Genomic DNA, 25,377 nt, shown 5'->3' on the forward strand with positions numbered 1-25,377 from the left:
CTCCGGCTTCCGTGTGTGCTTTGGTGTGCTCCCGTTGTATCACTGCAGGAGTGCTGCGCTTGTAGGGTGTGCAGAGCATCGTGTTTTATTAACTGTTCGAAAATGCCCCGATGACTACAATTTCGTTCACTCTGAGCAGCGTCGGATCATCTGAATAATTGGCTTCCATGAGTTTCATCTGGAAGTTCACGCTGCACCTTTGTAAATCCAACTTTTTGGGAATGTTCGTCAAACTTTTCCTGAGAAATGCAGGACTCTCTACATGCAAAGCTAGATTTTGCTCATTAAAGGTGATATTGGTGTATTTTTTGAGTGGAGAGGCCACAAGTGTAAACGATATGCCATTTATGAAGATTTTACTACCAGGGTCACTCAATTTGATTTCCATAGGAGGGGTCCATGCTCGTGAGGTGCACACTGAGAGGTAAACTTATGAATATTGACACACTTTTGTACTACTAAAGTAGTACCTAATTGATGGAGATGGAAAAGTGGCCGAATAGGTGTAATGTGGTTGTACAAGCGCATTGATACGGATTGGTGTCACTACAACGCATGCTTTTACATCGCATGCCTTTACAACGCGGTTTTTACATCGCATACCATTACAACGCATAATGCTTTTAGGCGCTGGTTAGTGAATTATTTAATTTACTATTCCAACTCCAGTCCCCGTGGATAGCAGGGAAGGTGTTGGATAGTATATTAAATACATTCCCTATCCTAGAGCGCCCCCCAGCGCATTGCGTTGTAATGGTTTGCGTTGTAATGGTTGCGATGTAATGGTAGTGCGTTGTAAAAAATTCGTTGTAAGTGATGTTCCCCATTGATACTTACTCCATGGTACAATCGAAGTCTAGCGTGAATGTTAGGAGTGAATATGTGCTGGTGAAAGGTGCCAGGTGGCGAGTGATTGGACCAGCATGCACTGCAGAGGGTGAACTGCTCAGTCTGACCAGCAATACTTCCTCCGCATAAAGCCTGGCAGTGATAGTTCCTCACACTGCCTACACATTCCAGCTCTTGACACTGCTCTCACGTGTTATGGACGCTAGAAAGATTAATGGCCGTGTTGGCCCGTTCGGGATTCGAACCTTAGACCTGAGTACTGCCATTGGATCTGAACAAGCTACAACCTTCTTTTCCCAGCGCACTCTATATTTGTTTCTCTGATAAAAAAAATCCTTTGGCAAGGATAAAATAACATCTACATTTGTAAAGATTTTTTTTCTGCTGCCGTTTTGGGGTTAGCCTCAATTGCATCAAAGTAATTACTGTCTTGTTAAGGATGTAGGTAACCGATTTTCTAACCATAGCTGTATCATAAACAGCATACATAAAATACATCTTGCTACAATGAAAAGCGGACGTTTGTTGCTGTAACAATTGTTTAAATTAAAACCTTCACATGGTTTGCCTCCAGAGTCAGACTTGAAACATCCGGCTGCTATGTTTAGACCTCATCCAGCAAGAACAGTGTTATTTAAGGCATATTTCTGCATCAGATACCGAATTAATAGAAGATTTAAAAAGTAGCAACAGATACTAATGGATTTAAAAACCTATATCTTGACTTGCTCATTCAATCAACATGTCTATGATCTCAGCAGGAAACTCAAAACAGAAGCTAATTTATGGAAAAATATGTGTTCCTAATCACAGCTTGGCCCTGCAGGGATCCTAAAAACACTGCAAATCTTTGAATGCAGCTGCTTTGATCTTGGAGTCTAGATCTGGTAACATTCTCGAGTTTCATCTCCACAACTCCCACTGCCCTTCATGAAACTATATAAAATGCCTGCTTCAAAATTCTGATGAGCTTAAAATTAAAAGAAGAAGCCTTGAGTCACGTGTGGTGCGTGCCCATTAATTAGTCTAGACCTAGCATGTAAGGCCTGTCATCCACAGTTAATTCACCCTCGTTCTGTTTGATTTTTTGTGACTGTTTGCGTCAGCCGGAACAGTATCCCATCATCAATAACAAGATAGTTTCTGATCAGTGGGTGTCTTTCTATTCAGTTAAGAAAACATTGTACTGATTTAGTTCCTTATGACATACCTTTAGTTGTTGCAACAATTGGAAGGTGACATGTATATTAAATAGATTTTCCTATACACAATATTTCAATTATGTCAATTCTACAATCTTTGAGGTATATAACACCTTCTAAATAATACTGGACTATAGTCTTCTTGCTGCCTGCTGCTCTGTGGTTTTGTAAGGTTCGCTAGCTATCCCATTGCCTACTCACTGTGTCACACAATGCCCAGTTTGTAAAGTGCTGTGATACTCCGGTCCATGCTGTGTACATTCTGACACCATAAGGGAGCAGGTGGAATTACTCCAAGGATTTGGAATGCAATTCCTTCAGAAACCAGACGCAACCCATCATCTGCATCCTTCAAAAAAGAAGTAAAATCCCTACTCATGACGAAATTCACGTGAACATTATTTTGGGTTCCTGGAAGAATCCAGTTGTAACATATGTCTTTATCTCGAAATACTATGTTTCTTTTGTACTATGCTTCGTTTGTCTAACTACCTCACTTGTGAAGCGCTCTGATACCCGTAAGGGTCTTGTTCACGCTATACGAAAACCTTTAAAATAAATAAATAAAATAAATAAGCTGCCGACTTTGAACAGATGGTCCGGGGTTCGATTCCTGGTTTTACACATAATTGAAATTGAATTTCTTTTTGCCTAATTATATAAAGTGTAAATATACGTAGTCTAATTTATATTCTTTTACACATTTTCTTTAAAGATGCAATATTGTATAACCGTTGGTTAACTTTATGTATATACTAACAGGTACATCTAACTTTCAAGCCTGTCTCGTTTTCTTTTTTTTTGCACAGATGGTAGATGTGTGAACTATGCATTTAAAGATGGTGAGGCTAGATTGAGTACATTTCTGTAATGAGAACTCATTGGAAAATAGTTTATGGTATACTATCCTGAACATTTTCTTTTTCACAACAGGGTTTCTTTTAAACAGCACGCGTTGTCCTTTTGGATTCTGTTGCAATAGTTGAAATCAATTTTGTTTAAATTGACTTCTGAATCAAATTGTTTGAAACATTTCTTTTACCATTGCAAGTGCAAATTGCTTCAGTTAGTTCAACTTTGCATTTGGTCTGGTTAATATGGGGAAATCAACCACCCCTATGTTTGCCCGAAACACTTCGACCCACTGTTGACCTTTTAATATTCTCTTTGGCTACCAGTCTATGTTATGTTATGTTATATGTTATGTTATATGGATTTGTATAGCGCGCGGCTGCCCCAGCCAAGGGGCGTCCCGGCGCTGCGAACTGACCAGAGTGCAAAATGAAGGTGCACAAAAGAACGGATTATTGGAAAAGATGAGTTTTAATGGCTTTCCTAAAGGCTAAAAGATCATGCATCCCCCGTATGGTAACAGGCAGGCTGTTCCATAGTTTGGCAACAAGGAGGCTGAAAGAACGTCCCCCAACTCTAGCAAGTCTGGTGCGTGGGATGTTCACTAGATGTTGTCCCTCTGAGCGGAGAGGTCTGCTGGGTGTATACTCAGACAGGAGGGGGCTCAAGACCTGTTAGTTAGTTATCTGACTTGGTTTTCAAATTAAGTCTGGCGTTCTTTTAATGCTATTTTAAAACTATTCATTCTAATTGCTTTTCAAAGAAATTAATTTGAGAACTAAGTGATTCAAACTGATTGCATTTCTCTCTAGCTGATTTGTACTAATCACTTATTTCCATCAATGTGTCTTCTAGAAAGAAAAATGATGATGCTTTAAAATATCACTTTGGTGACCTATTGCGCATGTTCTCTCCTTCAGGCTGTAAAGTCAATTGGTACGGATATGGATTGGAATCCAAATACAGTGTGACTAGGATTGTAGTGGGGCTGCACTTAAATAGCCAATAAGAGATGAGGGATCGACTTTTAAGGGTCAGAAATAAACATAGTTGGGCGAAATAAGTAATCCTTTCGGCTTCTGTTCTGAAATGTGTCTCGCTTACATATTGTTTCTAACTAGAATTTCGAGATAAATATAATTTATCCTGGGTTGGTGATGCCATTCTGTCTAGGTTGCTCTTTGAAAGTTTTGTGGAACTCAAGGTATCTTGTTATCTTGGTTTTAGGGTATACTGTTTTGTTGAAAATATCCATAGTAAAAGACCATCTTAATAGTAAAATCATTCTTATGTTCATTTCTTAATTGCTGTAGAGTAAAAATCATCACATTTTGCTTGAAATTACTTATTTTTTCCTAGTTTTTTTCCCTTTTCCTCTTTCTATTTTTTTTTTACACCATTCAGACTATATTCATATAGATTGTCTTGAGTTTATGGGTAGTAAACGTACATAATATAATTTAAATTGTAGCAATAATCAGTGGTTTGAAGAGCTCTATAAATACTGCAGTACAATACAATGCAACACAACATTAAGTAGCACCCCATCTCATAAACGGACTCCCAAAAGGTCTTAGAGGCTCCAACCAAAGTATGGGGCATAAAGGACAAGTTACTGATGTCGGAATTAAGTGTCGTTGCGCCACGAGATGCTTGTTAACCAGATCGCACAGAGCCTAGAGTAGAGGGCCTGCAGGTGGCCTTATTGTAGCCTTTCTGTAGGGTTTGCCCAGAAGGAAGATTGGAATCACAGTGATGACATATTTTAATTGTTGGCACAAAGACCCCTATAGACCCACTTGACATCTCTGTAGAGATGAAGATAAAGTTGACTGATACTTTGGGTGCCCAACTGGTAAAGTCCGTAACCAGCGGTCGCTCTTTCACCTCCGCTAAGTAGACTGGTGACTGAAGCTCGGAGAAACCAGCAAAAATAAGTTGGGCTGAGGTACATGGCAGGAAGGATGCAGCTGAATCTTGCCAGGGAAAGTGGAAGTCTTAAGAGGGCAGAAGAAGCTGGGCAGCAATGCAGCTCAGAGGTAGAAAAGCTGAGCAGAGGACATCTTGAAAGGAAGAGCGCAGATTAAAAGGCTTCCAATTGAAAGGGCATTCAGACATACAAAGATAATTGAGGAGAGGCAATGATAATCAAGGGGAGAAGGAGTAGACCAAAGTAAGGCAGGTGCAGGAGGGACGTACAAAGAGGAGGGAATGCAGAGTTTTTGTTTTCGGTTGGGAATGCATTGAACGAGCAGTATCATTCCTCCATATCGGGTGCCAAGGCAGCCCAGCAGGAGCATCTACTAATCAAGGAGGCGCGGCAACCCTGTGGCACTGTATTAGTTTAAATAAACATATCACTGCTCATAAATTAGGAGTCATTCGCACATGCGCGCACACAAACATTACAGCATAGGTTCATGGAAAAGCGTGTTTTTTAGTATCAGCTGTTAATGTAGTCATAACTTGCACATGAGTTTTCATTCTAAGTGCCCTACTAAATGCAGACTGGCTTATCTGTGTCAGAGCAGTAAGATGCTCACCCTCCTTACTTCTTCCCACCAGCCATGCATCTCTTTGGCCTGAACTGGCAGCTGCAACAAACGGAGAATGACACCTTTGAGAATGGAAAAGTGAACTCTGATGTAATACCAACGAACACATTTTCATCATCTGGGGACAATGGTAAGCCATTCTTGAACTGCTCTTGTTTTTAAATGTTTTTTTTTTCTGTGATTGCTAATAACTTTTTCACTCACCATGTTATCATGTACACATTTACACACCTGATACCTTCTTATAGGAAAACCACATCCCATACATCTCACAAGCGCTATGAAGCACTATATAGTGCTGCAGTACAATACACCCCCATCTACTCCTTTCTTTTGTCCTGTGCAACTTTGTTTGCACTGTGCAAGCATTGTTTTTTTTGCCTCCCTTGGTAGGTTCTTGGATACTTTTTGTTTCTCTCATTCTGTACGAATTCATGATTTTTAACCCCTTGGCCGCGGCGCTAATTTCGCCGCGGCGCTGGGAGGGAGGGGGGGTCGTGCGGCTCCGCCATGCTTGGGATGGAACCACTCCATCACAAGTCACGGGTGTGCCGTTCTCATGACGGGGTGGTTCCGTTACGGCCCCGCCCGCTCATTAATTCAGCCACGGAATTGATGCAGCGTGGGAGGAGCGGCCGCGGCGTGACGGAACCACTCCGTCATTAGCACAGCGCGCCCGTGGCTCGTGATAGAGTGGTTCCGTCACGAGCACGTAACAGGGTAAATTCTCACACCTCAAAGTTTCCCCAGGTCTAGAAGACAACTGAAACATATACCCTTCCAGTTTATTTATTTATCGAGTTTTGTCTATCATAAACTTGACCCGTAGGCAGCACATCACTTTATAGAATTGGCAAAATAGAGGTTACACAAGTTGCAAATGTGAGAAATACAATTGCAATAAATAAATATAAATACATATTACGAGTTACATATGGAATAATTATAGTTACATGAAATAGATACAGGTATATAGTTACTGTGTATACAAAGAGTATGGGATAAGCAGAGGGATATGTGAACAAAACAGTTCTGAGGTAGTTATGGTAAAGTGTAGTGAAGGTGGGGGAGTGGAGGTACAGTTTTCCCCGCGGTAGGTAGTGAAATTCAGATTTATTTAGAGAGTCCAGTGGCTTCGGGGGATGGGGTTAGGTACTTTTGAGAAGTAAAAGTTTAAGTTTCTGTTTGAAGTGCTGGAATGATTGAATGTCACGTAGATCCTGCGGCAGCGAGTTCTATATTCTGGGAGCATTCCTGGGAGAAGGAGTGGGTGCGAGATTTTTCTTTCTTCAGTATGGGCACACGCTTGAGCTACGAAGAAGTCTCTTTTGACCTGCCTTGGAAAGTTTGTTTGCGAGGTAGAGATTTTTTTCTGAGTAGAGATCTTTGTGTGTGATGCAGTTCGTTTTGAGTATACATCTTGCCTCTATTGGTAGCCAGTTGAGTTTCTTGAGAGTGGGAGTGAGGTTGTTAAAGCGACTTTCCCCCAACAGTAATCTGGCTGCTGCATTTAGTGTAGCTGTCAAAGGGGTCAATTGTTTTTGTGATGCCCATGACCGTTGCTTTACCATAGTTCAGCCTAGAGAGGGCTAAGGACTGCACCACCATCTTTATGTCCTCTATGTGGAGGAAGGTTTTCCGTTTTTAAGGTGTTTCAGCATGTAGAAGGCATTTTTGCAGAGTCATTAATATGCTCTTTTATGTTCAAGTTTGTGTTCCCAGTAATTTTACCAAGTTGGAGATGGGTATTTTGCAGTTTAATGCAGTTAGGTTGTGGAGCCAGATATCTACAGGAAAGGACTATTCTTTCGGTTGGATGAGGAGGAGTTCTTTTTTGTTGGGGTTGAGATTAAGATGGTTGCTGGTTAGCCGTGAATGCACCGCTGAGAGAGTACAGTTCAGGACATATTTATGTAGAATTGGGTGTCATCTGCATGCAGATGATAGGCAATTCTTGCTTATTTCAGGACCATAGTGAAGGGTTCCATGTATGTGTTGAATAGTGCAGGAGACAGGATTGATCCTTGGGGGAATCCTTGTGAGAATGTTGATCAGATTTGATTGCTAATTCAGGAAAGAAGCAAACCACCAAAGGACAGTTTTATTGATGCCTACACACTGACAGAGGGAGTTCAGGAGGATATCATGGTTGCCAATATCAAAGGCCACTGTGAGATCCAGGAGGACTGGGAGGCAGGTCTGTCCATCATCCAGAAATCTGTGCAGGTCTGTGGTGTTCAGTATTGCAGTCTTTTTACTGCAGCCACACCTGAACGTGGATTGGAAGGTGTCTTGGAGTTGTTTTTTTTAAATGTGGTTATTGAGTTGAGCAAGCACACCTTTTTCGATGGCTTTACAATGGAGAGGGAGGTTAGTTATCAGTCTGTAATTGTTAAATTAATTCAAGTCGGCATCTGTTTGTTTGATGAGGGGGTGATGTGCCCTAGTTTAAAGGAGGCCCGCATGGAGCCACTCGATACGAAGGAGTTGATGATTATGATCCAAATGGGGGAGATGATGTGGCTGAGATTTTTTACACTCACAGCAGGGTGAGGGGGTCAGAGATGTGCTGTGTTGGCTTCATGCAGGAGAGTAGTTTGCTGACTTCTTCAGGGATATAGTCTAATTCAGTCCAAATTGCATTGTTTTACAATTGTAAAGGGTTGCAGTTGGTGTTCTGGATTGCTCATAAGGGGAGATAGCCATTAGTTAGAGGTAGGGCCTTGAGTTGATCCTTAGTGCTCTGGGGGGGAGGGGGGGGAGCAATCACGATGCAGGACGAGTGGTAAGAGAGTTCAGTGTTATATATTTTTCCACTGAAGAATGTTGGAAATTCTTCACAGCGTGTGGTAGAATCATTACATGAATGTTGAGGGGGAGGGGTGGTTTGCTGCTTAATCATGTTGAAGAGTTATGTGGGCCTGTTTCGGGATCGATCAAGGTGAGCTCGGAAGTAGGATGATTTTTCTCTGACAAGGAGCTTTTTTGTATTTTTGACGTTCATCTCTAGTTATTGGTTAGCTTGGGCTGTTGTCTCCAGTTTCTTTCAGCTAATGGGAGTTGTCACCTTTATTTGTTGAGGTCTTTATTAAACCAGGATATGGATGGAATATTTCTTGATTTCCTGAGTTTCAGGGGGGTGACTGTGTCCAGTAGTTCTGCGATTTGTACGTTGTAGTGGGCTGTGAGCTCGTCAGCAGAGGCGAGGTTGGGTGGGGGTGAAATTTGGGTACTGACTAATCCTTCTAGCTCTGCTTTTGGGATTTGATGTATGTTCTTCACCCAGTGCTTGGTCCTTTGGATGGATGTACTGAGATTAAACATGATTTGGTTGTGATCAGGCCAGTCAGTGGGCAGGATGGAGTGGAGGGACACGGGGTCATGCTTGGAGATGATTGTGTCGAGAGTGGAGCCTTTCTTGTGGGTTGGTTATTGAAGTGTTGGGCGAGTTTGTTCACTTCCAGAAGGGTGGATGGGGCTTGTATTATAGGATCTTCGGCCTTGTTCAGGTGAAGGTTTAGGTCTCCTAGTATAATGTCTGTGCTGCCTTTTAGAGAGTTTTGTGTAATTAGCTCTATTAAGTCTTGAAATAATTGTTGTTTTTCACCTGGAGGGTGATAAATGACATGACATTTGATGAGGTTGGGGCCTTTAGAGGCAAGATGACCTAGATATTCAATGGAAATTTCGTCCCGGATAGTGTTGATTTTGAGTTCTGTATGGGTTATTATAGGGATTAGCTGGGAGACTGTTGGGTCTATGGTGGGGAGTGGAGTATGAAGGAGCTTGTTGTAGTCTGTAGTGGAGGCTAGGGTAGTATCTAGTCTTCTGTGGACAGAGGGATGGGAGGGTTGAATTGCGATAAATAAATCAAGCTGGGCAGTGGAGATGTACAGAGGAGGGGTGGCAAGTAAATCTAGGGCAAACCAGAAGCTTCAGGGCATCTGGGACTGGAAAAGGCTGCAGGAGGGTTTGGGGTGGGGCAGTCTGCGATGGACTGGGGGGAGGGCAGCTGGTATAGGAGGTTGTGCAATGATGGTTACTCTGGGAGATGGTGATGGAAGGGGTTGGCATAAAGGCACAGAGAGCAGGGAGATGGCAATAACAAATTGATAGGTTTTGTTCAGAAGCTTGTATTAGGATTTTACAGTTTCTGTAGCTTGTTATGGACACATCGCCGCTTAAGTCCTGGGATGGGGATATAGAGAGTTTAGATCCATAAGGGTCGTTGGTAGTCTTTGTTACATAAAGGTGTTGTAGGAAGTTCTCTCTCCATTTGGTGTTTTTTTGTGTGTAGAAGATGAAGTCCATTTGTGGCCTCCATGTGTTGGACTGTACAAGACATCTGTTATTAGGGTGTCTGGATGCTCTTTGAGGATTCTGTGTTTGAGGCAATGGGGAGCTTGAATGCCGAAATGTGCCAATGGGCCTTACGGTTTTCTGGGTTCTTGGTTACGTTATCTAGGCTCTGTGTTTGTAGATGGGTTCATGGCCAAGTCTGCAGGAGAGCCATTTGTATTTGAAGGCAAATATATAGTGTAAATACCCACTGCGTAGGTAGGATATCAAAGACACATGGTCTAACACATATTCAAAGGTAGGGTCACCCTCAGGTGTGCAGTGTCGACTTAGGATATCAACAGAAAATCACTGTGTTTTCAGACAATGAGCAAAGTCACCATATGGACATGAGGTAGGGTTGAGAATGTGGTCATGGAGACACAATATACTTGCATCACCAAGCATTCATTATATAAGCATAAAAATGCTAGTGTAGGCTAACAGTGTAGACATAATCTACACACAAGATGACAAAATGGGCGTACAGTTGGATTGCAATGGGATAGTAGTATGTGCACAAAATCACAGTGTTGTCATAAAATGAGTAAACAGGTAGACTTGCAATAGCAGTGTGGTCTAATAGTGCAAGCATAGAGACTCAAACTATTCGCATTACCAAGCACGGACATACATTAACTATGTGGACTGACAGTGCTGACATACAGAAATAATCTGCATGCAAGGTTACAGTATGGACGTACAATATCAAGTTCTGATGTAGATATGATCACGTTTCCACGGGGGGTAGTACACAATCGTGATAATGTGGGCAGTTTTTATGATCACGTGCAGGGGTTGGTAATGCAAGGAGAAAGCATATCGGGCATAGAAGAGACACTACGTAAGGGGTCCCCAGTTCAAAGGTAGGAGGGATCATCATGGGCAAAAAAATCCCCAGTTCAAGGGCACAATAGAGGGTCTCACACTCAGGGTGGTACCAGTTTTACCACAGAGGCACAGCTGGTAGAATTTCTATAGAGAAGCCCAGATGAGTTTTTACTGAGTAGGTAGCTCAAACCAAATTCCAATTTAGGGAAATTTCATTTCTGTAGGATTTATGAACCCTTGGAGAAAACATGAAATGGTATAACATAACTCATGTGACAGTGTTTGGCTGAGCAGCACTGAGTTTGTTTTACATCTCAAATAACATCAAGGGGAAAGCAGTGAGAGAGCCATTGCAAATGTAAGCTACCTAGGGCATTCAAAAAGAAAGAAAATATAATTCGCCAGCCTGCTACCATCTCTGATTTGTCACTTCGGCCAGCAATTTTATTAAATTGTCACAGAAAGTTGACAGTGCATCCACCCCTTTTTTCCCCAGAGGTGCAATTCGAGGTCAACATGCATTTTAAAATGAGGAATAGCTGCTATATACACCAATTTCTTTTGAATGTTAAAGACCTCTGGGTCCTTATTATGACACTGATTGTGGTTTAATTATTTGGTGTGGTTCACCAATGTGATTTGTCTATTTGGTTTAATTAGTTTTAAAGTATGAAATACTACTGCACTGGAGTACACAAACAGTACAGTCGATGTATAGTGTTTTTCTTAAGGTTGAATTTGGTACTGATAATTCCAAAAATATTAATCAAGTTGCTGTCCGTGCCAGTTTCCAACATGTCACCACATTTTTTCGTTTAAGCCAATCATCTCAAAAATGCTTTACTAGGTGTCATCTGTTTGCAGTGCCACACACAAAAATAGAATCCGTTTTCATTAGGCACATTAGAAGTATTTTTATATCATTGTATTTTCAGTGAATGTTTCATACAACGTTGACATTTTGTCTAAAGTTACTGTGTCCTTAGTCCTTGGTGATTTGTCTAATTGTCACATAAAGTGTACATTTGAAGTCACACGTGTTCATGAACATCTGACTTTAGCTTGATAGTATTGTTTCATTCTTGCATTTTTCGGCTTTAACTTTATCTTAAAGGAAAGCCATGGACTCAGCACTTCATTCCCCAGTGAGTGTTTTCAGAATAAGGCAATTGTGTAAATCGATAAGGTACTTTTCATAAGTACATGAGTGACTCCTCCATTTCGCATTTTTTTCGTGGTTATTTCTGACATCTAAGATTAACACTCTTGATAGTTTTTTTTCTTTTTCCATGACTGTCTCGTAACCATGCCGTGAAATACGAGTCATGTCTTCGAAGTTATTGTCTCTGTTTTGGTAGTTTATGTAAAGGACGCTTCGAGTCTAAGGCCCCATTATGTGCTGGGCACAGCATGTCATTGTACGCCATTGCAGTGTGTGCTGCTCCTCCCCTGTGCCAACTTCGCTGGCAGACTGTGTTCTAAGTCAAGTTTAGCATCCTGGCTGCCACGTGGGAGAAGCCCTGCGTGGCTTCCGACACTTCACCCTCCCGCATTTTCTAATAGCCTGTACCACTGTGCATTGACCAACACTGAAGAGGCACAGCTTTTCGTAGTCTGTCAACATTACTCGATTTGCTCTGCGAGCCATTCACTGTCTCCTGAGCTCCAAGACTGAAATGCTCTGCTTCAGGAAGTGTGTGGCCGCCAAACCTATCACCATGGTAGAATATATGCAATATTTTATCGCGCTGTAAAGATTAAACATTGTTCACTTAGAATTCTCTGAATTCTGAGATGTCTCAGGGTCTTCAGTTGGCATCTGCTGTTCTCCATTACTCATGAAGGCCTCTGTGTCATCATAGGGTTTCCAGGACAGCAAATACAATGATGAATAAATAAGTTATATAAGATGAGTACAAATGGAACTTGTTTTCCTAACAGAAGAAGAGTCTTACAAACTTTTGGATCTTGTATTCTTAAGTTCAGGTGAACTGCTTAGTGGCATGGATGTACTTGTGTGGAACAAAACCGCAAACATTCCATCACACCCTCTACAGACATTGACAACAGAGATTATATAGACTTCATTCTCTCACAGCAGATGTCTTCCAGGGCAATATTCTGTATGCAGACGAATTGGGGAAATAAAGCATGCAGAATGTAAAATTGCTAAATGAAGAGAGCTTTTTTTTCAAGTTTCCTAGCAAGATTAAATCTGCATTGAACGATTACCATTACCAAGGCCTTGTCCAGATCACTTGTCACGTGCTTTTAGCTGGTTTGTCCTTCACCATGCCACCAGACTCATTCTTGGCAGGACATTTCTCATTCTGCGGCGCTGCCAATTGGTCCCAGAGGCTGGCACTCTTACATGATATATTTGTAGAACCAACTTCGACTCTGCCAAGACTAAGGGAAATTTATGTGCCAGGCACGTTCAGACCGCCCAACCCCTTATTCTAAGGCGTGAGTGATTTGGAACGTAGATGGATCAGCTTTAACCAGCATTTCGTTGCTACTTCGAAGGAGAAGAGATTCATATTTAACTTGGATGTTAGGTGACTATTGAGTTGGATGCCTTAAAGGGTGTGAATAACAAGACTAACGTCCCCCAGCATTGCCCTCATGAGCAACATTGTGGCATTAGACCGGCACTACTGTAAACATGAAAACAATGGTGCACAAATAACCAATAGTCATCTGGGAATCCAGCCTAGTTCTGCATTAAGTGAACAAATGTAGACACATGACTCTCTTGAGTTTCAGACCCTTAAAGGAAAACATCAATACCTACTTATTGAGGCATGCATTGCATGAAGACTAAATCTTAGCCCTTACTTGAAGCAAGAGATAAAGAAAATAAATTTAAAATAAAGCCCCGTTGTTTTATTATATTGCCATCTTCCACTTTGACTTGTCACAGCTGGGGCTTCTTTAGTGAGAAGGTTACATCTGTTCATATTTTTGTTAATTTCCTAGTGGTGTTTCAATATAAAGTCTGCAATGGTGCAACCAGTGGTAGATTTGCCTTGATGACCATTATTGGCACATTACAGAATGGGAAAGATGGCTCATTTAACCCCTTAATTGCTGCCGTCGGCCAACGGTCGTCACGGCCACTACCTCCCCAGTGCTGCGTGCGACCGCTGGACGTCCAGTTCAGCACCGGATAATGGACAGCGCAGCACTGGGGAGGAATTTACAACGCTCCTAAGGAGTTAATAGTTGTCTTAACCAAGAAGACCTATGCAGACATCTTCGTAGGTCGCTTAAACTGAGTAAGTGCTTTAGCTCCCCCGGATTTGATATTTATTACAATAACCTCAAGGCATATTGTGAAAATGAAAGACCATAATCTCCGGATTAGAGGTTTTAATAAACTGGAGAACATAGAGGCATGTAAATACAGTTCGATTCACAAGAATTGCCAGTACTGATAGATACCGAAGGACCCATCTCTTAATTGGAACTGAGAGTTTTAAAATTATTTGTAATCACTGATAGATCAAGTATAGATTGAGAAAAGCTATCCCTCCCCCTATCTCTAGTGATAGTTGATATAGTTAAGCTCTATAGGGAAACATTTTAGGAGCATAATTACGATTTAGATTTGATGTTATTGAAATTCCGTTGAATAGAATAAAAAGTAACACAATGACAGCAGGCTAGCTCTAGCTGAAAGTCATTATTATGAAAAATAAGTCCCTGGAATTCCTAGAAATAGTTGAATGTTTGCCAAAGATTTGAACAATTAGCTTCAATTAGTTGAAAAGGTAGAAAACAAAGTATTTTCTTCAATGTAATTACATTAGAAAATATGCATTCCGCTTAATATGACACATTCAGGCTTACCATCAGTTTATAATTGATTTCACTCCTAATTTGGAGAAAAAGGTGACTGAACAGGTCCGGACTGATCACATCAGGCCCCCTCGCGTTTCCCCAGTGGGCCGCTAGGGTGGGGGCCAGTTTTGGGCCCCTGGGGGCCGTTTTTGTTACTGGGCCGTTTTTGCAGCAAAGCTGCAAAATCGGCCCTGTAACAAAAATGGGCCCCCTGGCAAACAGCTCGGCCGCTCCCAGGGGGGCCGGCCAAGCTCTTTGCCAGGACCAGTTTTAGTTCCCAGTCCGGCCCTGGTGAGTAAGTCTGTAGCTTAGCTTATAATGTGTATGTGAAATGAACAGGCGTTGTTTAATTTTTTCTTGATCATATTTTGTAATTGCATTGTAGGAGGTGAGGTACCTTAGAATCAATCCATACATTTTGAACGGAATTTTAGGCCGGGCGTTTCAATCTGTTTTCTGTCAAATTCATTTTAACACAATGATATGCTCTGCCTTTTGGAATATGGTTCTCATCTACGCTAATTTTGTTATAAACCTTTACACAATCTGAAACCATGAGTTAAATGTATGCAGAGCTAGTCTATATTGAACACTTTTCAGGCACGAGGAAGGTTTATACAGTATTTTTTTATCCCGAAGGCATTGTTCTCTTCACAAACACCTTTCTCCCCCTTAGGAAACAATTATTTTATTTACTAGGTCCCATCACATGGCCACTGCTTGTTATTCACTTAGATGTATTGTAGAACAGACATGTGGGCTCTTTGTTGTGGTACATAAGAAATATTGTGGCAACATAAGGTAGAATTATGGGGTTCAGTATAGACAAATCGATGATAGTGATCATTGATGAACATAATCATTTCCAGCAAGATTGTACTTCCAGGTGTTGTTCCATCATGAAAAAATTAAACTATGACTCAAAATGCACATAGTGCATTATTTCTGTTGACCCCATCTATAACGACCTTAAAAGAGTCACACACAGTCTAGGATGAAATGTCTATAGTGGTAATGACACCAAATGGTACTAGAGTGTCAAGCAAGTCATTCACCAATGATTCTTTTGCTCATGGGTAATGACTGTCATGGTTCAAACCAATATTTTTGATGGGAATTAACTATAAGGATTGATGGATATGGTTAACCCAGAGAGCAGCTCAGTTGTGTTCCATGTTTTACCATGATTTGAAGTCAAGGAGATGTTACACATTATCCCAACCAGTTCTCCTCCTAAACACGTTACCTTTGCAACCTCTAATAGCTGTATCCATGAAAAGTTTGCATATGTTATTTTAGGCAAGTCTTCTGAGACATCTCTTTATCCTGGATGAGTTTTTGTGACCATATATATTAAATACTCTGGTGAACGTATCCATTTTGGTCCACATCCCTGCTAACCAATTAATTTGCAGTTGCAGGTAGGAGGACTTTTGACTATTCCCATCCCTTTTTGGAACGTACTGAGATTCACCCTTCTATTGAACTGATTTATATTCCTGCTCACTATATACTGAGTGATGCTATTTGAATGTCATAAGGCTTACGTCCTGAGGAAGACCTCACCATTGAATGTACATTGACTGGAAAGTACGAGTGTGCGAAATTGCGTAATTTGCTTTGATATATATACATGGAATTTCAGAAAAATTACGCAAAATTAATCAAAGTGCAAATCAATCCTTCAGTGCTAAATGCCTTCTTACCTCAATTATTTCCATGAAGATGCTTCATATGGTAATAAAAATAACATGAAAGAACACAAGAGGCTAGAACAACAGCTGCTTGCTTTCTGCTGCTTGTGTTATCCATGTGCTCTTGTGTTAGAATTTTGCCACAAATGGCAGGCATGTTGTTATGCGACATGGTGTAATTTAAGAAATGTGTGAATCACGAAATTCTCAAAATCGCTTGAATTACACTGTCTTCATTTCAAAGCTTCACCTGGGCCTATTCGACACATCAATTGTATACATTATCATTATATTATAATGGGACTCCCATGTGGCCAAAATGCTCTTGAATCTTAAAAGAACTGCTGGAGCAATCTTGAGAAATCAGCGCTTGTCCACCAGCAGACCAGTAGCCCCAGCCCTGGCAGTCTATGATGGCAAGGCCTTGGCCTCTGCTATCTGTGGCTCAGAGCTGTGGGGATGTGAAAACACCACAAATCTGGCAAGAGCGGAGAATAAGTTTATGAGGGATATGGTTGCTCTTCCGCCCTCTACTCCTCTTAAAACGCTCTTTATAGTCATGGGAAAACACTCTATCTCAGACATAGTGCGCCTTCGTCCTTTGTTGTTCTGGGTGCGCCTGAGAAGGACGCCAGAACTGGCAAACTATGCCTTAGTGTTGGATGAGCTGATCACTTTGAATAGTTCAAACAAGATCCACTGGCTAAACAAATTAAAGCAGTTGGTTTTGAATTTAGGTTTGGGTGAATTCTGGACCTCCCAATCCCCTCCCCACAAGCAAATTATTTTTTTTTTTTACTGGGAATGGGTCCAGGCGGAGGAATTAAAAAGTACAAAGTGGGGGTCTCTTAACTACAAAAGGTTTGGAACAAAAACCTACCAAGAAGTTTGAACCCTTCCTTGATTTTATCCAAATCCCAAGAGATAGGACGCTCTTCATGAAAATGAGATACGGAGTACTTCCTCTGAACAAATTCATGGAGGGATGGAAAGGAGTGAGGACCCATTCCCATACCTGCCCAGGTTGTCCATGTATGAGCGAATCTTTACCCCATTTCTTGTTCTCTTGTACAGCGTATAAAAAACCAAGAGCTAGATGGTTAAAACCTGTATGTAGAGAGTTGGGAGTGAGAGATTTTAGGTCTGCTCTGCGTATCCTCTCATCAGATACTACATCTCTGTTTGTCGTATGTGGGATTGCTAAGTATCTATCAAATGCATGGTTTATACGATCAAGGCTGCTAAAAACTATTGAAGGCTAACTTGTCACCTAAACCGCTACCGCATATGACCTATGACTTTTTTTATATATAATCAAGTGTTTTATATGTAAATATTCTTTTATCTTTTTAATATTATGGAATGAATCGAACCGAATATGATATTCTAGATAGGTGTGTTTTTATGTTTAAATTGTTTGTACTTTTATGATATGTATATATCGAATAAAGTATTATAACAACATTATATTATGCAGTTCAGCTCAAATATTGTACACCCAAAGAATCTCTAAACTTAACTAATGACTTAATGTCTATTGTTTCACTTCACATCTTGAATCACCTGAGCACTGTGCTGTCACCTTAAACACTTTTGAATCACCATCAAATGTGAATCTTTAAATATTTCTGAATTTATAGTTTGTTATAATCTAATTATCTCTTTTTTTGTAGTGCAAATAAATAATTTGTCTCCAATGTGCAAATGGGCCAGATGCATCACCATAGCTGACTCTCTTGGTTGAAATAATGTGCTCCTACTGTTCTCTTCTTACACATAAATACTTGTGGCCATTGGAGTAGACAATAATACTCCTTTTTAAATATGCTTATGTCTTTCAAACAGGGTGTTGTACCCTCCTTAAATGTAATATGGTTCACTATTGCAATCAATGAGTTCTGGTAACCTCTTAAACCACATGGCCCACGTCGAGTGTTTCGTAAATATCATTAAAGCCCTGACATGGCAGAGTAGGAGAATGTCAATCATTATGCCTTTTTTTATATTGCTTGTTTATTTTAGTGTACCTAGCACAAACAACTGTTCTTTTTAAAATGCAGCTAAAAATGGGCACTGATTGGAATTTTAGTACTTTGGTTTGCTTAATGTTTCATGAATACATTGCCACCATTGGATATATGAAATTCTGCAGTGGTGGCACTTACCAATAATTATGGAATTAACACATTTGCCACATAATTTGAATACTGTAGATTTCAGTGAAACGTTGTTTCTAGCTTGAATGAATTTGATTAATACTGCCAGAGATTGTGTCTCATAATTTGCGGTTTCTTGCTGCGTAATTTAGTTATTTTTCCTGCATAATTCTTGTATCCCTGACACTGTAACCCCTATTTCACGGTTGTCTGTGACATATGAATGTTAGCATTATTTAGTTTGAAGTCTTACTATGATAAAACATACAATATTTGTTCATTTCTAACAAGAAAGGATGCATTTGTTCCTTTATCATCCAAAAACGTGTTATCTGCTATCTACTGAGTGAACACTTAAATACAAAATGAGCACCGTGTGAGTATCTTCAACATTATTGGCCTTTCTGCTCGATAATGTTTACAGTATTTCAAGTTAATGTAATGTGTGATAGTTTAATTAGAAGCCCTATTGATTCTTGCAATAAAGTACATTTCCAAGAAAGGGTTTGATTTCAAATGGGTTGTGTGGCATTTGTAGTTTACCAGCAGTGTGAAGTCCCGGTGTGCAGCTATTTGCAGACGGATCTTTAGACTGTCATATCAGACAGGTTATTTCTTGGCACGAAATGGTGTGCTATTGATTGTCTATAAATGTTTCACCTTGCTTCCGGACATTCTGATTAGTGCAGCCGGCGAAAGGCTGCCGCTCTGTCATCTGCACTGGGCAGACTCTGGCAGTCTGCTGCTTAAAGAACCTCTTTGTGTGGCTAAAGAACAGGGAGCAGATGATAATGAAGCAGCAGTCCTGCAGGAACGTCTTATTGCTGCAGAAGTACAATTACCTTTTTTGTTTCTCAAATGCCTTCGCTTTCCAGGGTGCACTCGACAGCGCGCCACCCCGAAGGGCTTCACCATTGCTCCTGCCCTCACCATCCGGCTAATTGAACTCGCCTGATTCGTTTCTGTGGCCCATTGCCACTTCATCAGAGGCTTTCTCCTGCATTTTCTCAATTGCGCTCTTTATAGTGCATGCTGATTGGTTGAAGTATAATTACCTCTACAGTTCTCCACTCCCCGTCCCATTTCTTACTTAGGAGGTGCTAAGACCTAGAGACAGAAAACAAGAACAGGAAATGCTGTAGGGTACCCCCCCCCCCCTTGGCACTTAGCCTATAAGGGTTCAGGAATGGGACAGGGACTTCCGGACTAGGTGTAATAAAGATTACCGATAAGAAATCCAGGCATTAGCCTCTTGAGTGCTCATGACGAGTCAGCTTGTCATGAGCCACGGCGCTCCGGTGCTCACGACGAGCTGAGCTCGTTATGACCGCGCCCGTTAGATTGAACGCTCGCACGCTGGGCTAATTCCCCTGCTGTGCTGAGCGTTCCATTGGAACAGGCGTGGTCATGACGAGCTCAGCTCGTCATGAGCACCGGAGCGCCGTGGCTCATGACGAGCTGACCTCGTCATGAGCACCGGGGCGCCGTGCGCGCCCCCCAGCACAGCGGGGGGAAACAGCCCCGCACGGAAGGGGTTAGTAGGCAAAATTTGTAACACTGTAAGAATTAGGGGTGCGCCAAGTAGTTTCACCTGCAGGGTTTTCGAAAGCTCATGGTTCTTTCAAGGCACGTGATGATTCATAGTCAACTGTTTACTTTATTTTCTCTAAACCAAGCAAGATGGAAAGTGTCTGCAAACTTTTTTGTATGCTGCAAGCCTACATTCATTTTTCTTTGCACTAAAACTGTTCCTCTGAAGAAAAATCTTGTGCAGAATCACTGTGCTCGTTTTTAATATAGATAATTGCAACATAACATTTTTACACCAGTCAAAATGTTCATGCAAATCGAAAAACTTTGCAGCCTTGGAATCTTCACGATGGATGCAAAAAAAAAAGTTTGCACACTGATATTAGGGACGTCTTTAACATAAATAGACACATTCAAATAAAAGTTTAATCTCTCCATTAAAAAATTCATCCCTAAACAATATTTCAAAAATAAGGTCAGCTTTGCTTTTTATTTGAGGGCCGTCCGCAGTGTCCAGGAGCATTGGTTTCCTCTGCAGTAGCATATCTATCCCACATGTTAGAAGCACCCCAGGAACCCTCTTGCCCATCCTGTGCCTCATCATACCTGTATGCCTAGTAGTCAGTCTTGTTTATTGAATAGTTTGCCTTAAAGGACTTTCTTTAATAGATCATACTTGCATCGAAAGTGATATAATTCGAATAACAACTACAACATGTCATGACCAGACTTACAGAAATTGTTAAGAGATTGAGGACTTCCCCTGCTTGAGAATAGAGTCGTTGAAGAACCACTAATGAAATAATCTATATCGTTAACATAGAAAACAAGGATCTAACTCGCCAGACGAGCTAAGTCTTGTAAAAGAATATTGGGAAAAGGTTTCATCCATTTAGATGATGAAGAGTGAGAAGAGGCCAGGTGGACTCCCCCGAGAGGTAGTAATTGAGGAGGATTACAACTGGTGTATAATAACATACCACATTGCATATATTACACCTGGTGTGATATGACTTTGCATGAACCTTCAGCCACACTTGGTGGCAATGTCCTGGGGCTGTCACGTTTTAAAGGAGCATAGGTAAACAACTTAACGCACTCATCTTTAACCCTTTCATGGTTCCTTGCCTATTTGACTGAAGGCAAAAGGTATGTTTGTTGAATACTCCATATAGTGCTTTAATTTAATTGTGAATGTGTTTTCAAATAATTCTCACATAACTGCAAACAAATTAATTGTTGGTTTATACGGCTACATTTTCATGTAAGTATGCTTTAATCTTCAGGTAAACAAGGAGGATTTCCACAAGAAAATAACACCATAGACTCCGGAGAGTTTGATATTGGTCGAAGAGCTGTACAAGATGTGCCACCAGGGGTGTTCTGGAGATCACAACTCTTTATTGACCAGCCCCAGTTTCTAAAATTCAATATCTCTCTTCAGAAGGATGCATTGGTTGGAGTATATGGCCGAAAAGGATTACCACCTTCGCACACCCAGGTAGGTTTTCAATTACTTAAAGGGTAAACAGCCTATTTTATGAATCACAATTCAGGCGTGAGAGGGTGAACCGACAGACAGCGATGAAGGAAACTGAAATAAAAACAAATTAAACCACTTACCTTGCACTCACCGCGTCGGAGATGTGGAAAGCACAAGGTAAGTAGTTTTCATTTTTTTTAATTTAAGTTTTCTCGTCGGTCTTTCGACTCCCCCAACCCGCTCTTACCTTCACCTGCCATAATTAGAATACTGTTTTATTCATTGAAATGTTTCATAAAACATTGACATTTGGATACTTAGTAGCGCTTATTACCAGCATTTGGGGTGGTACCCTCATGGAGGGTTGGAAGGTAAGGTGAATTTGCTAAAGGGAACCCAAAACCAATACTCGTAGTCAGTGCTCCTGACAGTGTGAATAGGTGAGTTATCTGTGAGCACAAACAGTTCTGTTTTCTGGCCTTCCCCAAAACTGGTGTAGCATGCTCTACTTTAGGTCTTGCGTTCAATGATCTCCAAAACTTCGGGTCATGTCAACCCAGAGACCTGCCTCCATGTTTTATCTTGTTGAAGGATCATTTGAGATATCTGGTGTGTTATTGCTGAGTAAAAGGATTGATTCAGCAAAGATATCCTGGAACCCTACCCAAGTAAGCCTTGTATGTTGTGTTTCATGCTACCATCAGGAGCCAGTGAAATGATTTCAAGAAATGTTTTACATGGTTTGCCCACCCATAGATTCAGCCAAAATCTGGCAGTCTGTTTTTTTAGCCATGACTATCTTATTAATGATTTTTTATTTTTGGGAACCGGATGTTGATGAGTTCACAGTAGCGTGAGCAGACCGGTACTAAAGACTGCTGTTTGTTAATGTGAAATAAGCTACCCATGAAGTGTCTGTGATAACATCTATCATGCTTCATATTATTCTGAACTATTTTGTACTTACTTTCAGGCCTCTAATGCCATACTAGTTTATAGAGTAATGTTTTCAAAAGAAGCCTGGATAAAGTTATCAGTGATATCATCAATTATTTTGTTTCAAATGTCATCAGTGATGTCCTAAATGATGTCATATACCATATCTTGAGTGATGTAATATGAGAGGTCATAAGCAGTGCATGACGAGGGCACAAATTATAGTTAGCTGCTAACTATAGCAACATTGCGGCTCATTGCCTGTGACGTAACAGAAACGTTTTGGGACTCATTCAATCAATTAAATAGGATTTGTAGAGCACTGCTTATCATCCCTGAGGGTATCCAGGTGCTGAAGGGAATGCTGCTGCTAATATGAGTTAGTTAAAGAGGCTGTTCTTTAGGTCCTTCCTGAACACTTGCAGATTGGGGGAAGTACGGAGGTGGAGGGGGAGGCCGTTTCAGGACTTGGCTGCCAGGTGTGAGAAGGTGCGGCCACCGCTCCTGCGGATCAGGGGTGTGGGCCAAGAAGAGGGATGAGGATCAAAGTATGATGGTAGGTTGGTGGACGCTCACCTTGTGATTGAGTGAGGCTGGACACTTGTTAAGAGCTTTTTAGGCGTGGGTGAGCAGTTTGAACTGGCAATGTTTGCTGACAGTGAGCCAGTGTATGGTTTTGAGGTGGGATAAAGATGTGGGTCTGCCACAGGAGGTCAAGGGGGAGCCTGGCTGCTGTATTTTGGAAATTATGGAGTCTGTTTAGTAGTTGAGCTGTGATTCCTACGTAGAGGCAGTTGCCGTATTCCAGGCAGCTGATAATGAAGGTTCGGTGACTGTGAATCTGATTTTAAAGGGTAGCCATTTGAAGGTTTTTCTGAGAAAGCGCAGGGTGAGAAGACAGGAGGATGAGGCAGCGCTTATCTGCTTCCTCTTCGAGAGCTTGCTGTCAAGAATTATTCCAAGGTTTCTAGCATGCTCTGTGGGTGTCAGTGTGAGGCAGAGCACTGTTGGCCATCAGGAGTCATCCCACACGGAGTTGATGCTCTCAAAGATGAGTATTTCTGTTATGTCTGTGTTGAGTTTGAGGCGTCTACTATGCATCCAGCCTACGATGCTGGTCATGCACCTGTGGAAGTTAGATTTGGCATTAGTAGGGGCTGAGGAAAGTGAGAGAATGAGCAGTGTGTTGTCAGCATAGGAGATGATGTTCATGGTGTGGGATCTGCCCAGGGGTGCCTTGTAAGTGTTGAAAAGGTTGTGTTTAGAGTGTATCCTTGTGCGACACTGCAGATGATGTTTTTCGGTCCCGAGGTGGGAGGCGGATGCTTTCTGTACGTCCGGAGCTGAAATGAAGAGACCCATATGAGGGCTTTCCCTTGGATTCCAAATTGGTGGAGACTGAGCATAAAGGTATGGTGGGACACAGTCTCAAATGCTGCTGAGAGATCGAGGCGAATAAGGGTAGCGGTCTCCCTCTGTCTAGGAGGGTACTGATGTAATCTTTGGCCGCAATCTTGGTGGTCTCAGTGCTGTGATTTGAGAGAAATCTTGATTGGGAATAGTCTAGAAGGTTGTTCTTCTCCAGATGGGCGGAGAGTGGAAGGTTTATTGCGTTCTCTAGCACTTTAGCTGGAAAAGGCATTATGGAGATCGGGTGGTAGTTTTTTCGGTGTTTTGGGGTCTGCCATGGGTTTTTTGAGGAGCAGTTTGATTTCTGTGTGTTTCCATCCTTCAGGGAAAGAGGCAGATGTGATGGAAGCATTGATGATTGTGGTAAGCTCCTTACTGATGGTGCTTTCTGCTAGGTTGAACATTTGCTGTGGGCAAAGATCCTCGGGGGCTCCTGAGTGAATGAAGCCCATGATGTTGGCAGTTGTGTCCACAGAGAGAGGTTCTCATGTGTTTAGGGATCTTTCCTGGGGGTCAGAGTTGCTGAATAGCCTGTCGAGTTCAGTTATTGGGGGTAGAAGTTCTCATAGATGGTGGCAGTTTTGGTGTAGAAGAAGTCGGCTAGTGTTTTGCAGAGCTCCTGTGAGGGGTTGACGGTGTTCTCGGTGGCTGTGGGGTTTGGAGAACTCTTTGATGATGCAGAATAGTTCCTTGCTGGGTTTGAGCTGGCATCCAGGTGAAGGGCCAGGGCATTTGTTTTGGTGGCTGTGAGCTGGTGGTGGTAATGCTGAGTGCTAGTTTGAAGTTGCCATGGTCTATCTTTCATTTTGCTGGTTATTATCTCTATTAGATGATGAATGATAGTATTGGTACCACCTTCAAACTATTGGAGTGCTGGCATATCTTTCTAAATTGTAGGTAGAAGCATTCTATATATTTCATTAGATGTGGCTGAACCTGTTTTCTGTATTATGTTTTATTTTTTAACTCCTTGCTTTAGAGTGATTTGTTATTTCAAGTGTCTGGCTTCTGTTTCTGGAGCTGCAAATTATAAAGAAATAATTGACTATAGCTCACATTCAAAAGCAATCAATGTGTGGCTGAAAGTCGTCTTTGACCCTTTCTAAAAATGTCACTTGTATTGCTACAAGAAGATCAATAAGTTCATTTAAAGAGACTTTCACAAATAACAAAGGTCGTTGATGGCTTAAAGCAGAACTAAATGAAAGGAGAGGTAGATTTTTTACGCACATAGAAAAGTAATTGATTTGCCTTCATTTGCAAAAAATAATGAGAATGCTTATCAGTAAGTATCTAGACTATAAAAGCATACCAAGAACCAGATATGAGAAAATAAAATGTTTTTAGAAACTTAGAATTTTTAATGAATCATGTATCCAATTATGGAAAAAATGTGAAGCATTTAAATAAATATTTAAATCAGAAATATGACTTTTTAGCAAAGCTATTCTGGAAGGAGGCATAAATACAACACATTTGTGGCTCATATTCCTAGGGCGAACATTCACCTGGTTCAGTTATATGGCAGACATAGTACAGTTAATCCCTGTGCTCTTAGCAATAATAATTAGGTTTATGCTTACAGAATACAAAACACCCTAAAACTGGGTGTATTCTGAACAATTCACCTCTATACAAATAAAACAATGGAAGTGTCCAATGCCTCCAAATGAATTAAAGACTGATACACATTCCACC

General features: G+C 41.2%; 1 protein-coding gene across 2 annotated transcripts in view; it reads left to right on the top strand.

The window, feature by feature from the left end:
• TENM3 (teneurin transmembrane protein 3) overlaps positions 1 to 25,377 on the top strand; it is a 1,441,545-nt gene that overhangs the window by 1,246,869 nt on the left and 169,299 nt on the right. For both annotated transcript variants that reach the window (XM_078677989.1, XM_078677990.1), the window contains exons 9-10: positions 5,469 to 5,588; positions 21,137 to 21,351. In XM_078677989.1, coding sequence (XP_078534115.1) covers positions 5,469 to 5,588; positions 21,137 to 21,351 — 335 coding nt within the window. The remainder of the gene's footprint in view (positions 1 to 5,468; positions 5,589 to 21,136; positions 21,352 to 25,377) is intronic.

This window comes from Lissotriton helveticus, chromosome 2_2 (genome assembly GCF_964261635.1).
Source record: "Lissotriton helveticus chromosome 2_2, aLisHel1.1, whole genome shotgun sequence".
NCBI classification, from domain to species: Eukaryota; Metazoa; Chordata; class Amphibia; order Caudata; family Salamandridae; genus Lissotriton; species Lissotriton helveticus.